Below are 13,265 nucleotides of genomic sequence, written 5' to 3'. Positions count from 1 at the left end.
CGCGCGCTTTGAGCCCGCCGGCTCCCCGTAGCGGGGCGGGCGCCAGCCCCGGGCTTCCCGCGCCACGTGACCGGGCGAGCTACGGGGCGCTGGAGCGGCCACTTGCCGCCGCTTACGCCGTGGCGCGGAGGCCGCCGGCCCGCTCGCCGCCATGCCCCGGTACGCGCAGCTGGTGATGGGCCCGGCGGGCAGCGGGAAGGTGAGGTGGTGGCGGCGGGGCGGGCGGCGGGGAGGCGACAGCGGCGCGGTCGGTCGCTGACGGCGCGCGTGTGTGCCTTGCAGAGCACCTACTGCTCCACCATGGTGCAGCACTGCGAGGCGCTGGGCCGCGCCGTGCAGGTGGTCAACCTGGACCCGGCGGCCGAGCTCTTCAGCTACCCCGTCATGGCAGGTGAGGGCCGGCAGCGGCGGGGGGCCGCTTACCGAACCCTCCGGGCACCGGCGTAAGCAAATGAGCTAAAACCACCTCGCCTGTCTGTCGTTCCAGACATCCGTGAGCTAATCGAAGTGGATGACGTCATGGAAGATGAGTCCTTAAGGTTCGGTCCCAATGGCGGCTTGGTGTTTTGCATGGAATACTTTGCCAATAACTTTAACTGGCTAGAGGAAAGCCTTGGGCATGTGGAGGATGACTATATATTGTTTGATTGCCCAGGTAAACAAATGTCTGTGTTCTGCTGTCATTCTTCAGATGCAATGCAAAATTCGCGGTGCTTTTGTTGGTCGTAACCATTCACGCATTTTTTTTGCGTTATTAACAGTGGTCAGAGTCCCTTTCAGATGTTGCAGAAGCGGACCTGCTCCCAGGCTAGTCTGGGTGGCTGCACTGGCTTTCAATAGCACCGTCTGCTGTGGGAAGGCAGTGGCGACTGCTCACTAACACTGCCTGGAGGTGAAGGGAGGAAAAAACCCTTCTATTTCTTTTCCACTTCTCCAGTACAAGTTCATTCTAATACAGTCAGAGTTGTCTGAAAAGAAAGATGATGCTTTATCCGCTTTTATTCATATTAAGTGCAATGCCCACGTTTATATAACTGATAACCGTTCCCGTTAGCTTCGCACTTCTGCATACTAAAATGCTGCGTGTGCCCTAGGTCAGATCGAACTCTATACACATTTGCCAGTGATGAAACAGCTGGTGGAGCAGCTTCAGCAGTGGGAATTCCGTGTCTGTGGAGTTTTTCTGGTGGATTCTCAGTTTATGGTGGAATCTTTTAAGGTACCCACTTGAAATCTGTTGTAAAAGTTCATATTGATAAAGAACGAGAAACCTGAGCAATTTAGGGAGCTGGGTTTGTTTAGCCCAGAGGCAAGAATGCTGAGCAGGGGAGATCTGATTGCTGTCTTCAGCTGCCTCAGACACGGGTTGCAGCAAAGAAAATTCCAGTCGGATGTAAAGAAAACCTGCACTGCAAGAGTGGTCAGACTGGAACAGGGGCACAGAGAGATGTGTTGTGTACGTTCATGGAGCTACTCAAAACTTGACTGGGCAAAACCCCTGAGCAACCCGATCTGATGTTGAAGCTGGCTCTGGTTTGAGCAGTTGTATGAACCAGATAACCTCCAAAAGTCCCTTCCAAACTAAATTCTTCTGTGATTCTATGAGAGCTTTCTCAGATCTGGAGAGAGACAGAGCAGGCCACTTTCCCTGCCTAGCAGTAAGAATCCTGAGATGGGATTTGAGTTTTGTAATGGCCTTTTCAGTGGCAGATCCAGATTTGAGGCTCTGGGCATAAGATGGCAGATGGGAAGCTCTGCACCTCCCTTCTCCACCAGAGGGAAGGACTCCCCACTTGGCCTCGTGTCCATGTTTCATATAGTTGCTAGATTTGGTGTGTGGTGGAGTGTCCTGCATGTTTGTGTTGTGTTTTTCTGTACTTGACTACATCATTTTTCATATTCTTTAAGTTTATCTCTGGAATTCTGGCAGCACTCAGTGCAATGATATCTTTAGAGATTCCACAGATTAACATCATGACCAAAATGGATTTGCTGAGCAAGAAAGCCAAGAAGGAAATAGAAAAGTAAGTTCCAAAAAATTACTTACTCTGTAGTGTAATATCTTGAGGTAAACATCACTCAAAATTCAGTCTAATGGTATTAAATTAAAACATGCTCTTTTCAAATGGGAGAAGATGCATTTGTTTTATATTGAACATAGTCTTTCAATGTCTGGATAGGATGCTTACAATTTAGTCAGAGTCAAAAGGCTAGCTCCGTGTTTGTACCTATCTCTGGATTTTTCTGTAAATAATTATCTTGAATAACTTCATGTCATTCTGAATGACATTCCAGGGTACTGCGCCCACCAGGATACTGTACTTCAAAACCTAAACCGGAGGTGATCGCATCAGTTTTTTTGATACTGAACATACTGAATTACTTATGTGTTACTTTTACGTTTGTGCTAAAATGACAAAATTAAAGTTTTTCCCTGTGGTCTTCTTCAAAGCTTTCTTGAGTGTACAAGTACATTAGCAAAAAGAAAATAAAAAACACTTCAGTTGTTTCTACTAGCAATTGTAATCTGGGATATTCAAATACTTATAAAAATATTTTTAAACATTTTAAGTTCTCCTGATACGAAGTTAGTTCATTCAGATCACAGCATGATAGATGGGTTTGGTAGCTATATAAAAGCACAGTGACTCATTTGCTCTGTGGCCAAGGATTCTTTCGATGTTAATGATGACTTTGTTTCTCCCAGGTACTTAGATCCAGATATGTATTCTATGATTGAAGATTCTACAAATATATTGAAAAGCAAAATGTTTAAAAAATTGACTAAATCTATATGTGGATTGGTAGGTATATTGCTTTTTAACTGGTACCCTTAAATTCAGTCCTGTATTTATAAACCACACTCTTTATTGGTTTATGGTTGCTGACTTCATTGCTGTTAAAGATACTGTATGTACTGTCATAACTCTCCTCCGCCTCGCACTGAAACTGTGTATTTACCTACCAGACTTAGTAACAAATCCAGGATCTAAAAGATTCTCAGGCACTTGAGCATTTTACTTTTTGCCTATTTTAACTCAGTTTTTTATTTTTTCAGATTAGCGTAAGCTTCTTGGTACTAACATTTGGATTGTAGCCAAAACATTTTCTGTGAATCCTGGTCTATTAGCAATTTTGGAAAACGGCTTTTTCTACTGCGCAGAACTTGGGACTGATAGCCAGGTGTTCTGAGTGGGGAATCGCCATTGGTTTGCAGTGTGGCTTTAAATGGTATTTTAGCAGTCCAGACAAGGAAGACGTAAGCGTGGCTTAAGGAAGTGGCTTAGAGTGCTGTGATTGAGAACTAACTTACTGCATTTTCTTAGTAACATCCTTTGAATCCTTTCTCTAGATTGATGACTATGGTATGGTTCGATTTCTACCTTTTGATCGCTCTGATGAGGAAAGTATAAACATAGTTCTGCAGCACATAGACTTTACCATTCAGTACGGAGAAGATCTTGAATTTAAAGAACCAAAGGTAAGGTACTTCTGATGATAAGGTGAAAAATTAAAACAGATCCATAATATAAGTTGTAATATAAATGCGTTCTTTGCCTTGCTAATAAATTATTGTCTTAGTATGGTTCAAAATAAGCCGGTTCAGTCTTTTAGTGACAATGCTTATATCGTCTTCATTTACAACTACAAAAGTGAAATTCTTTAATATCATCTTGCATATGCAGACTGATCAAATGGTTGTGTTTAGAAGTAACGCTCTGGTTTTCAAAAATAATGGAATTTTAAACGTCAAAGGTCAGAAAGGACCATTAAGATCCCTAAGATTTCTTCCTACGTGCCTGTTCAAACTCCCCTGATAATTCCTGTGTTGAACCCATGTGTGGTATATGAGATATAACTTAGGAATAAATTCTGTCATGTAAAATACATGATAGAAGACTGCTGTGTTAAAATCTGTTCCAAGCCCTGGCTGGTTTTATTACTCAGCTAACAATTCCTAAGGAACAAGTCCAGTGCTTTTATTCTATTTGTTAATTCAGTTCTGTACTCTTTCAGTATGCAGAATATCTGGATCTAGATTTTGACCTATACAATTTCAATAGTTCTAGAAACAAATTGCTCTTCAGAACGTTTTGCTACATGTTTTATGGAACCATATTAGACATTGTTCCTGTTGTGGTTTCTAAAATAAAACGTCACAGAACAGACAATGTGCAACAGCCACTAGGAAAAAGTCAGGTTTTACCTTTTTTGTTTTCTTTTTGGCAGGAATGCGAAGAAGATAAATCCGCTCTTGTGGATGAATACTTTCAAGATCATGTGGATGAATAAAAAACGGATGTTCAAAAACGGGAATACCTTGCTTGTGTTAAAAAATCAAAATGAAAAAAACCCCATGCCTACACAAACATACTTCATGTTTTATCTGTAAGAGAACTAATATTTATAGTGAAGAGTGAGCTATATGACCTCATAACTATTTTAATAAACAATTTTTATTCTTAAGTGTGTGTGTGTGTTATAAAATACATAGGCTGGTGTTAGTACATATAAAAGTTCCCCACGTATAGATGTATCTCATTTAAGCATAGGAAGGAATGCTTGAAAAAAATCTAATGATTTGCAAAAGAGGCAAAGCCAAATATAACTTATGTTGTAATAAGTACTTACCTCCAGTGCAGAGTAGTTAGTTTCATTATGAGATGAGAGAAAGAATTGTCCTAAAGGGTGAGAACTGTACTTCATGAACTGAACCTGAATTAGGGGAAGAGATGACTGGCAGCTTCAAAGGGACATCTGCTCAGTGCGTGGTCTCTCACCCTTCTTGAAGAACATGAATGTTTTACCTTTCCTTTGGAAGAGCCCAGATTTTAAGCCTTCTTAAGGCTGTTTTTTGTACAACTTGCACATGGCTTTAAGTGGTTTATACATCGATAACATCTTAAGCACAGCACAACACTTAAAGAAAATTAGCTTAAATAGAACTCGGTGATGGTCTTGTGCAATCACATTAGAATCTGCGTTAGTTAACGATGAATTCAGCAACAAATAAGTAAGCTTTTTTTTTCCCTGAATAAAGAACTCCGATTATGGATGTATGTTACCTCTATGGCACAACATGTGGTGCTTTCAGAGAAGCAAAACTTCAGCACGTTATTTCCAAAGAACACAGTCATCTAAGTAACTAAATACATGTAAAAATGGTCTTAGGAATTTTTCAGGCAAGTAGCATCAATTCTGGAATTAGGTGTAGCTGTTAGCAGACTGTTCGTATCAGATTCATATTCAAGCCCTACGGGGAAAACGTACTGCTGAATTTACATCTCACTGTTTATAGTTCTTTTATATATACAGACTGTTCCTGGGGTGTATTGGGTGTTTCAAAACATGTTTTATTGCTTCTCCTAAAATCTATTAGTCCCATTTATTAGCTACATTCAGCTGAATTTCAGGATGTGGTTTTTTACTGCTTCTGTCCAAGTACATACCAACCTTTCCTTTTCTTTAACCCTGTGGAACGAGATTTACTCATGGAGTCCTTGAATTAAAAGATTTTCGAAAAAGGGCCTCATGGTTGTGAAATGCTTGACATCAGTGAATGCTTATATGTAGGCGTATCATCTGTCTATATATATAGTTAATGTATTAGAAATTAACCCCATCCTCCCAAGATACGAGCAGCCAAGCATTTCAGTAGAATAAGAACAATTTATGTCATTTTGTAGGAGCAGCTTGGTTAGTTAGCAGATGTCTGAGTGCAATGATGCCCCTTAATGGAAATCAAATCAAGGATTGAATACTTGGAGGCAACTGCACTTACCTAAACCTGGGGTGTGATAGCAGCTTGGCACAGAGTTTGATTTTGTAGTTTCTTGCTTCTAGTCCGGAAGGTGTAATTTTTTTCTTTTTCATCAGTAGGATTGTTCTTCCCGTCTGTTTAAATAAATGGTTAAATGGTCATACTGTTGATATGGTGCTGATTTTTGAAGTAAGGATCTGCTTTTTCCAAAGCAGAGGCAGAATAGGGAGGGAGGTTCAACAGACCAGCAAATCCTGTGTGTCTAGAGGAAAAGGGCTCCCTAGAATCCATATGTTGAGGTCAGGGAGGATCGCATGGGATTTTTTAAATGGGAACAAGGAAAAACTGTGAAATAAGATGTCACCTAAGAGCTATTAAAATGGTTTTTCAAAGCTAGGTTTCCAAAAATTGCCAGCCCTATGACCTCTACAGGAAGTCTCATGATACTCGGCATTTCCAAAACCTTACTCCCAGCTCTAGGCAATTAGTGAATGCTGAGACTTCAGTTTCAAGATAGTCATTGCAGGCACCAGGAAGAGGTGAGAAAAAAAATCAGCTCTTCAGAGCTTTAAAACATGAGGCCAAAAGCCCGGAATATATTTGGTTTTTAATAGTTATGGTGTAGGTTAACCTCATGATGCGGCAAGTCTTTATGCCCACACGGAGCTAATCGCATCACGGCGGGAACTGATCTGGCTGAATTAAACCATACAAACACTGGGAAAACTTTGGTGGCTTAACGCACCTGCAGGCTGGCGCATCCTCGGGACAAGCCACGCTTGCGGACTGTCAAAAGGACAGCCCCCAGCCCTGCAGTGAGATTACTTTGACTCACCTTTCCAATCTCCCCATTTTTTCTCCCTGACTCATGCCATGAGTCATTTACCAGGGGACAAATTCAGCATGCTGGGTCACACGGAAGGCGATGGCTTGATAGTCAGAGGAGCGCGTAACTTAAAATACTGCATCCCTCCAAACGCAACATGTTTGGACCCGTTCTGTGCTTCCTTACACCAAGCGCCCCGCTGCGCTTCGCACGTCGGGCCAGAGCGAGTGATGCCCAGGAGGGCTGCGAACGCACGGGAGAGAAAACCTGCAGCGAGCAAAGCGCCCTTGTCAAGCGCTGACCCTCGCCGGCGACAGGAGCTCGCCTCTGCCAGCGAGGAAGCAAGATGTCAGGGCGGCTGGGAAAGAGAAGGGTGGCATGGAGGGACGGAGGAGGGGTTATTTGCAGTGGCGGCCAGAGCAAAGGCAGAGGGAGCGGGGGGAACTCCATGAGAGGGGGGAAAAGCAAAGAAGCCTCTGTCAGAGCGCGCTTCCAGAGCCCCTTTCCGCCGCAGGAGCGGTGCCCGCCGGGGCGGTGCGGGCCGCAGGCCTCGGCTCCCGCTTCCCCCCCTCGCACCGCCTCTGCCGCCTCACTTCCTGCGGCGCCGGGGAGGAGGAAGGGCGGCTGCCTGCTCCTCGCTGCTCCCCGCTCCTCGCTGCTCCCCGCTGCCCGGCCCCGCCGAGCTGCTCCCCGTCCTTCGAGATGCCGGTGAGGGGGCTGCGCAGCCGGCGCTGGGCCGAGCCCCTGATGGCGGGGAGAGAGGGCGGGAGGGCGCGGGGCTGAGGGGGCCGGGGAGGGGAGGGCGGGTGGGACCCGGGGCTGGGGGAACGGGGCTCCGCCGCCGGGGTCGGGCCGCGGGCGGCTGCGGAGGGGGAGAAAAGGGACTGCAGCTGCGGGGAGCCCTGCTGAGAGCGGGGAATTGCTGTTTATGGGAGGCCGCTGCAAGGCCAGCGCCTTCTTCCTCTTCCTCCTCCTCCTCCTGCCAGGGATCCACCCGCAGCTGGGAGGGGGGCAGCCCCCGGTTCCCCCGAGGGAGAGGGTGGTAAAAGCCGTGTTTTGCTCTGGTTTTGTTCACACCGCCTTCCTCTGCTTAAAATAAACTGTTTTTCTGCTAGGGGTTGCTCACCCCCCTGCTTGCACCCCCTCTCCCCCCACCAGACCTCGGCTGGGAGGAGGTGAAGGCTTCCCAGTGGCCGGGCACAGCACGGTGGGGATGTTTGGAAAGGCCTAAAACTAAACTCATTAGTTGTTAAAAATCAGTTTCCCAGGAAGAACCTGTCATATACAGAAAAAATATATATATTTTTTTTTTACTTAGACCAGTTTCAGAGTGCACAGAAAGGTCTTTTTTTTGAGTGTGTGAGTATGTGTTAAGCCTGGCTTTATTTATTATTATCTAATATTATTAACTAGACATGGAAATAAAATATCTTTTTTAAATGACCAACTAACTTTCAATTAGCTATGCAATACCCCACGTTCAGGCAGGAGAGCAGGGCTGTTACCCCCCGGTGCTGTGCGGAATGGGGCTGGCAGCCTGGGGATGAAGCCGCACGTGCCAACCAGCCGTACCTGTTTTACCCCGTCTCCCACCACCGCAATCGTAAACGGTGCCGGTGATGATGCCGTCACAGTCTTCACCAGAATGGCGCTGAGATCTGGGCCTAATTAGAAAATAGCGACTGATTGTGCGATGAACTAGACTCTGACTCCTGTTTGATGGGGGGACACGTGATCGGACACAGAAATGTTGATTTTCAGTAGCATTAATAACCAGCCTTCCCGCCCCGTCTGTAGGCTTACCACTCAACTTTAATGGACTCCGATACCAAGCTAATTGGGAACATGGCGCTGTTACCCATCAGAAGCCAGTTCAAAGGCCCAGCGCCCCGGGAAAGTAAGTTTATAATAATCTCTGACAACCTGCCTGTGTATAGCTTATCATCATCTCACGGTTTGCTCCAAGCCAGCCCTAGCAAGAGTGACGAGAGCAGTCACAGGTTGGAAACGGAGTGCTTTGCAGTTTATAGAGGAGGAAAAAAGTTTTCAAATACTTAAGTTGTGCAAATCATAGAAGATAATTATGCACAGATAAATATGTGTCGTGCTTAAATCAGTTGTTTCAGTAATTAAAGCCTACGGTTACTATTCTCCTGCATCTCACTGTGCTCTTCAGTAGGTTTTGAGGAGGATGCGGTGGTGTGAACCCTCTGCTGTCAGAGGAAGTGGAGGTTTAGCTACAGGGAACTTAAGCTTTGGGGCTGTGGCTGAAGACACTCGGCTGCTTTGAAGGACGAGGAGTCGGATAGGCAGCACTTTAGGGTGGGGGGCTTCCAAAATTGAAATAAAGTTACTGGGATCCCAACAGGGTCCACAGGCAGCCTGGTACGGATTCCCCTTCAGCACGTGAAGGAGCACTTCCCAGCCATGATATCCCCCGGTAGTGTGGCGGTTCAGTTTGAGAAAGGAAATGTGAAGGAAATGTTTCTGGATTTAAGCAGTCTTGGATGGTAGCAAAAGCAGGTGAAAGTCACAAGTGAGCTTGCCGCTTTTTTTGAAGAGGAGAATGAAATTTGTGTGGTGGTGGTGTTATGCTTTCTCCAAAAACATTTTTGTGTCCTGAGAAGACTTTTACGCCGTTAAAACTCTGGTGAGTTACTCAACTGGTGGAAAAGTGGGGAACTGCTGAATTGCTGCCATTTGTGAAGTGAGAAGTCATAGAGGGATGAGAAGAAGGGAGTTAAAGCTCCTGCTAAGAATAGGAAGCTTAAATATTGCAGTCTGAGCTCACCAGTGTTTCACACGGCAACGACTGTTTTCTGTTACATAGTGCGGCCTTCTGCTTTTTGTAAATACCAAAGTTTTGCCTTTGCAATAATCATTTTTATGTATTTCAGTGAGTAAAAGTTATGAGCAAATATAGTATAATGGTGCACTGTTTAACTCTGTATTTCTTTTTTGTTAGCTAAGGACACAGATATTATAGATGAAGCCATCTACTACTTCAAAGCTAACGTTTTCTTCAAAAATTATGAAATTAAGGTAACTTTTTGAGAGACTGTGCATATAGTAGTTCTTTGGAGGGTTGGTGCTGTGAATATGAATTTATTTTCAATTAAATAATTCTACTAGATAACAAAAACTCCCCTTCTTCCCACTTAATTTTTAATGTTGGGTAAATGTCATGAATTGCAAGTCTCTCTCTCATGGGGAAATTGTAGGCCAAAATGGCTCGAACTCATTCCTGTTTCAGACTTTTATCAGTTCCATAAAGTCTCCCTTCATCTAAGAGCGGCTGGGCTCTGTGCTGGTTCTTGTTTTGCAGAACGAGGCTGACAGAACGCTGATCTACATCACCCTCTACATTTCTGAGTGCTTGAAAAAGCTGCAAAAGGTAAGAAAAGTGAATTTCTGTGCAGGAGGGAAACTGAGTCTGTTCTGAGGATTGTACTTGGGACGGGGTTTGCTGATATTCTCCTCCTAGTGGCACAAACAATCCTGTTCACCCTAGTCCCAGATGTCAGAGCCACAGATATTTCAAGGCTGTGGATCTCCAAGGAGGCGTGTTGCTATTCTTCATGAGTTTTTTATGTGTTAGAGATTGGTAAAATATCTGGGTCTAATGCTCCATCAGCTTTGTTTATGACTATTAATCCATTGTTTGCCTGGTTCTTCCAGTGTAACTCCAAAGGCCAAGGAGAGAAAGAAATGTACACACTAGGAATCACTAATTTCCCAATCCCCGGGGAGCCTGGCTTTCCGCTTAATGCCATTTATGCCAAACCTGCCAACAAGCAGGAGGAAGGTAAGGCTAATGCAGGACCGCTGAAGGCTTCATTGGGCTCACACTTTACTAGCTGCATTTTTACCTTTAAAACTGAATCTTATAAATCTGCAGTTCTGTCTTATGAGGGCAGCAGAAGCTGGATTTTCTGACCTCAGGGGCCCAGTGACTCCCAGGAGTCTGAATCTGCCTTTTGCATCAACATAATCACTAGCTAAACTCTGTAATGGCGCCCAAGCCAACTGCTGCACTGGCAGAATAGGAAGCCCCCAATAATGAGTAAAGGTAAATGAGACAAGAAAACAAGTTTGGATGATCCTTTTTACTGGTACAACTATCGTAAAAATCTCAACTATGGCTATAAATTGAGCAAACCAACTCAGAGGGCTGATGAGTACCTGCAGATGCGAAAACATACTTTCTGCTTTAAGCAGTGATCTCCGATGCTCCCCTGTTAAATTCAGTTTGGCTTGGTGCTGCCTCAGTTTACACTGTTTTTTCCTGTGCTGTGTTTCAGAGGTGATGAGGGCCTACCTGCAGCAGCTGAGGCAAGAAACTGGCCTTCGCCTTTGTGAAAAAGTGTTTGATCCTCAAAGTGACAAGCCTAGTAAGGTAAGAGTTCAGTGCGATCGTCACCGATTTAACAAGAGGCTTGGTGTGTTTTTTCAGAAATGTGTGGAGAAGTGAGACGATGGGGTGAGGGATCAGATGTGGCGCAAGCTTCCCTGGTTTTACAAGGCTAGTGAAATAGCAGGCTGCAAGTTATCAATAAATTTAATCTGTAATGTGGTAAGACAACGAATGCCAATTTGGGTTACTTTCAAAAGCAGGGCAGTAATAAGAGGTGTCTGGTTCAGCTCTTCAAAGTACTGCACATCTGCTGTTGGCTAGGTTTTCAAATGGAAATTCACAGGCACGAGAGATGCTGTTTATCTTCCCGGGCAGTTCTGATTTGATAGCTTCTTTGAAGTAGACCATTTTGCCTCATATCCAGATTTAAAAAAAACCCAACTAATCAATGCATGAATTACCTTCTGCCTGTTCATATGTTTCATGTGCAAATGTGACTGCATTTAATATTGGAATTATTCAGGCTAATTTAGTTTCAAAGTCATAGCTTTCTGATGCATCCCTTGTTTATTATTCCTGTATATTGGAATAAATATATTGGAATAAATAGTAAAAAAAAAAAAAAAAAAAGAAATAATAGAAAGTAGAATGTCCCGCTTTAATTCAGAATCCTATATTATAAATTAATTGGGTCCATTCCTGTCCCCCTGTTCTAAATTCCAGTAGAAACCAGTGTGGAAGACCATACGTGCAAAACTGGAGCCTTAACATTTGTTATTTGTCAGAGGTTGAGTACTTTGAGGTCACTATTTTGTTTATCGCGTGGAAACCGCTTTTGCATACTTTCTGACTTTGTACTTCCTTCTGCAGTGGTGGATCTGCTTTGTGAAGAGACAGTTCATGAACAAGAGTCTGTCAGGTCCCGGGCAGTGAAGAGGCAAAGTAGCAACAACATTAAACATTTCCACAGCAAGGTGTATAAAGTATTTTGCCTTTGTTTTGGATACATTTTGTACCAAGGAAGAATTAAGTGCTTATGAAGAAAAAAAAACACAAACCAGTCAATGAGGGATAGAGGGAGGGAAAGCAAAAAGACAATTTGTGTAAGCAAATATTATTAAGCTGGTGCTTAATAAGTGATTTCTAACTTTGATTGCTGTTTCAGATGCAAGCTGCTTTATTATCGGTGGCTACAGCTAGCATTTAAAACAGGGCTTGTATTTAAGAGAAGAAATGGGCTTGCCTGTGGGGCAGGGGGAGCTGTGTAATTGCTCTACTGGCTAGAGTCTCCGTATCGTACGTCCACGGAAAATGTACCTCTCACGCTGTGTTGTCAAGTGCAGTGATTTTTACCTTGTTTTCAATAAACTTAGCTTGTAATTAACATGGTAACTGCTTTATGTCTTATGGACATAGGAAATCAGAGGTTTTTATTTTGTGAAAAGACCATCATTATTGTGGAATGGTTATCGGTAGGAAGTGAATCATTCCCACTGAAAATGGGGGATTAATACAGGGGCTGTAGTTTGGCAACGTACCTGGTTATTTAGCAGGTCTGCCTTCGCAGAGCAGTGCTCCCTTGTACTGAAACGCCTTCGAAGGGCAACGCAGGCAGATTACATACAGCTTAGTCCATGTTCAGTTTATTCCGAGTTGTCTCTTTCCCTCATGGTAATACTTGTTCCGCTGTCACCGTACAGCACCAACATGCTTTTTGTGTTACTTGATCTGAAGTCAAGTGCCAGTCATGTTGTGCTGCTTGGCCTGTTTGTTGAGAGGCGTATTCCTCTCCAGACAGCAGTGATGGCGTCTTCAAACTGAAAGCTCCCAGTGATTTGATCTGTAGTAGTGGTAATAGGATAGCCATGTTTTGTATTCTTTTTGTAAAAAAGAGGGGAAAAAAAGTTTATGATTCAGCCTTCCTTTCAGTCTTTGCCTTGTAGTTAACGGTGGCCCTAGTGAGGCATCCTCCCTGGCTGTGGCCCAGAAGAAATTACGTTTTGAAGGGTCTTTCTCCTCAGTTCCCTATTTTTATAGGCAGGGGCTTCATTATCTCTGATACCTCTGTCAGATTTAGCTGCCGCAACCAGCAGAGAATAAAGTCGCAGGAGGAAAAGGACCAGATTCAAGAGCTGCGCAGGCGCAGGGCGTGCGTCTCCTCCACAAAACGCCCCTGACCGGATCCCTGTGTGAAACCCGCCGCCCGCCTCACGCCGCGGTAACGCCGGCCCCGCCACTGCGCAGGCGCGGGGCCGCCGGGGGCCTGGCGCGGCGCGCACCGCCACGGGCTGCCCGTCCTCACGCCTGTCGGGCCGCGCGCCCGC

The 13,265-nt window shown here is 44.6% G+C and overlaps 2 protein-coding genes and 1 long non-coding RNA gene across 3 annotated transcripts; 2 read left to right on the top strand and 1 right to left on the bottom strand.

Moving 5' to 3' along the window:
• Positions 1-3: 3 nt before the first annotated feature.
• Positions 4-4,467, top strand: GPN3 (GPN-loop GTPase 3). The gene is made up of 8 exons (XM_087754325.1): positions 4-199; positions 283-391; positions 488-655; positions 1,095-1,219; positions 1,909-2,024; positions 2,708-2,804; positions 3,353-3,481; positions 4,231-4,467. Exons 1-8 carry the CDS (start codon positions 152-154, stop codon positions 4,291-4,293), a joined length of 855 nt encoding a protein of 284 aa, XP_087610451.1. The 5' UTR covers positions 4-151; the 3' UTR covers positions 4,294-4,467.
• A 132-nt stretch (positions 4,468-4,599) lies between these two features.
• Positions 4,600-13,149, bottom strand: LOC148056067 (uncharacterized). Its single transcript, XR_015704021.1, has 3 exons — positions 12,480-13,149; positions 8,160-8,251; positions 4,600-5,895 (listed from the first exon to the last, which is right to left on the bottom strand). It is a non-coding gene; the product is annotated as an uncharacterized LOC148056067 (long non-coding RNA).
• ARPC3 (actin related protein 2/3 complex subunit 3) lies at positions 7,141-12,325 on the top strand. The gene is made up of 7 exons (XM_087754324.1): positions 7,141-7,295; positions 8,385-8,484; positions 9,553-9,629; positions 9,913-9,981; positions 10,266-10,392; positions 10,889-10,983; positions 11,812-12,325. The coding sequence occupies exons 1-7, from the start codon at positions 7,290-7,292 to the stop codon at positions 11,872-11,874; spliced, it is 537 nt and encodes a 178-aa protein (XP_087610450.1). The 5' UTR covers positions 7,141-7,289; the 3' UTR covers positions 11,875-12,325.
• Positions 13,150-13,265: the final 116 nt, after the last annotated feature.

Source organism: Nipponia nippon, unplaced genomic scaffold, assembly GCF_047370975.1.
Source record: "Nipponia nippon isolate SJK-2023a ecotype South Korea unplaced genomic scaffold, ASM4737097v1 scaffold_18, whole genome shotgun sequence".
Classification (NCBI taxonomy): domain Eukaryota; kingdom Metazoa; phylum Chordata; class Aves; order Pelecaniformes; family Threskiornithidae; genus Nipponia; species Nipponia nippon.
Note: the sequence above shows the minus strand (reverse complement) of the source record. Positions and strands in the feature narration are given on the sequence as shown.

Excerpts from the sequence above, each read along its gene's own strand:
- GPN3 (XM_087754325.1), top strand. The coding sequence starts at position 152 with ATGCCCCGGTACGCGCAGCTGGTGATGGGCCCGGCGGGCAGCGGGAAG. Across the intron at positions 200-282 it reads GCCCGGCGGGCAGCGGGAAG|AGCACCTACTGCTCCACCAT; the intron begins GTGAGGTGGTGG and ends TGTGCCTTGCAG. Across the intron at positions 2,025-2,707 it reads GCCAAGAAGGAAATAGAAAA|GTACTTAGATCCAGATATGT; the intron begins GTAAGTTCCAAA and ends TGTTTCTCCCAG.
- ARPC3 (XM_087754324.1), top strand. Across the intron at positions 8,485-9,552 it reads AGGCCCAGCGCCCCGGGAAA|CTAAGGACACAGATATTATA; the intron begins GTAAGTTTATAA and ends CTTTTTTGTTAG. Across the intron at positions 9,630-9,912 it reads TCAAAAATTATGAAATTAAG|AACGAGGCTGACAGAACGCT; the intron begins GTAACTTTTTGA and ends CTTGTTTTGCAG.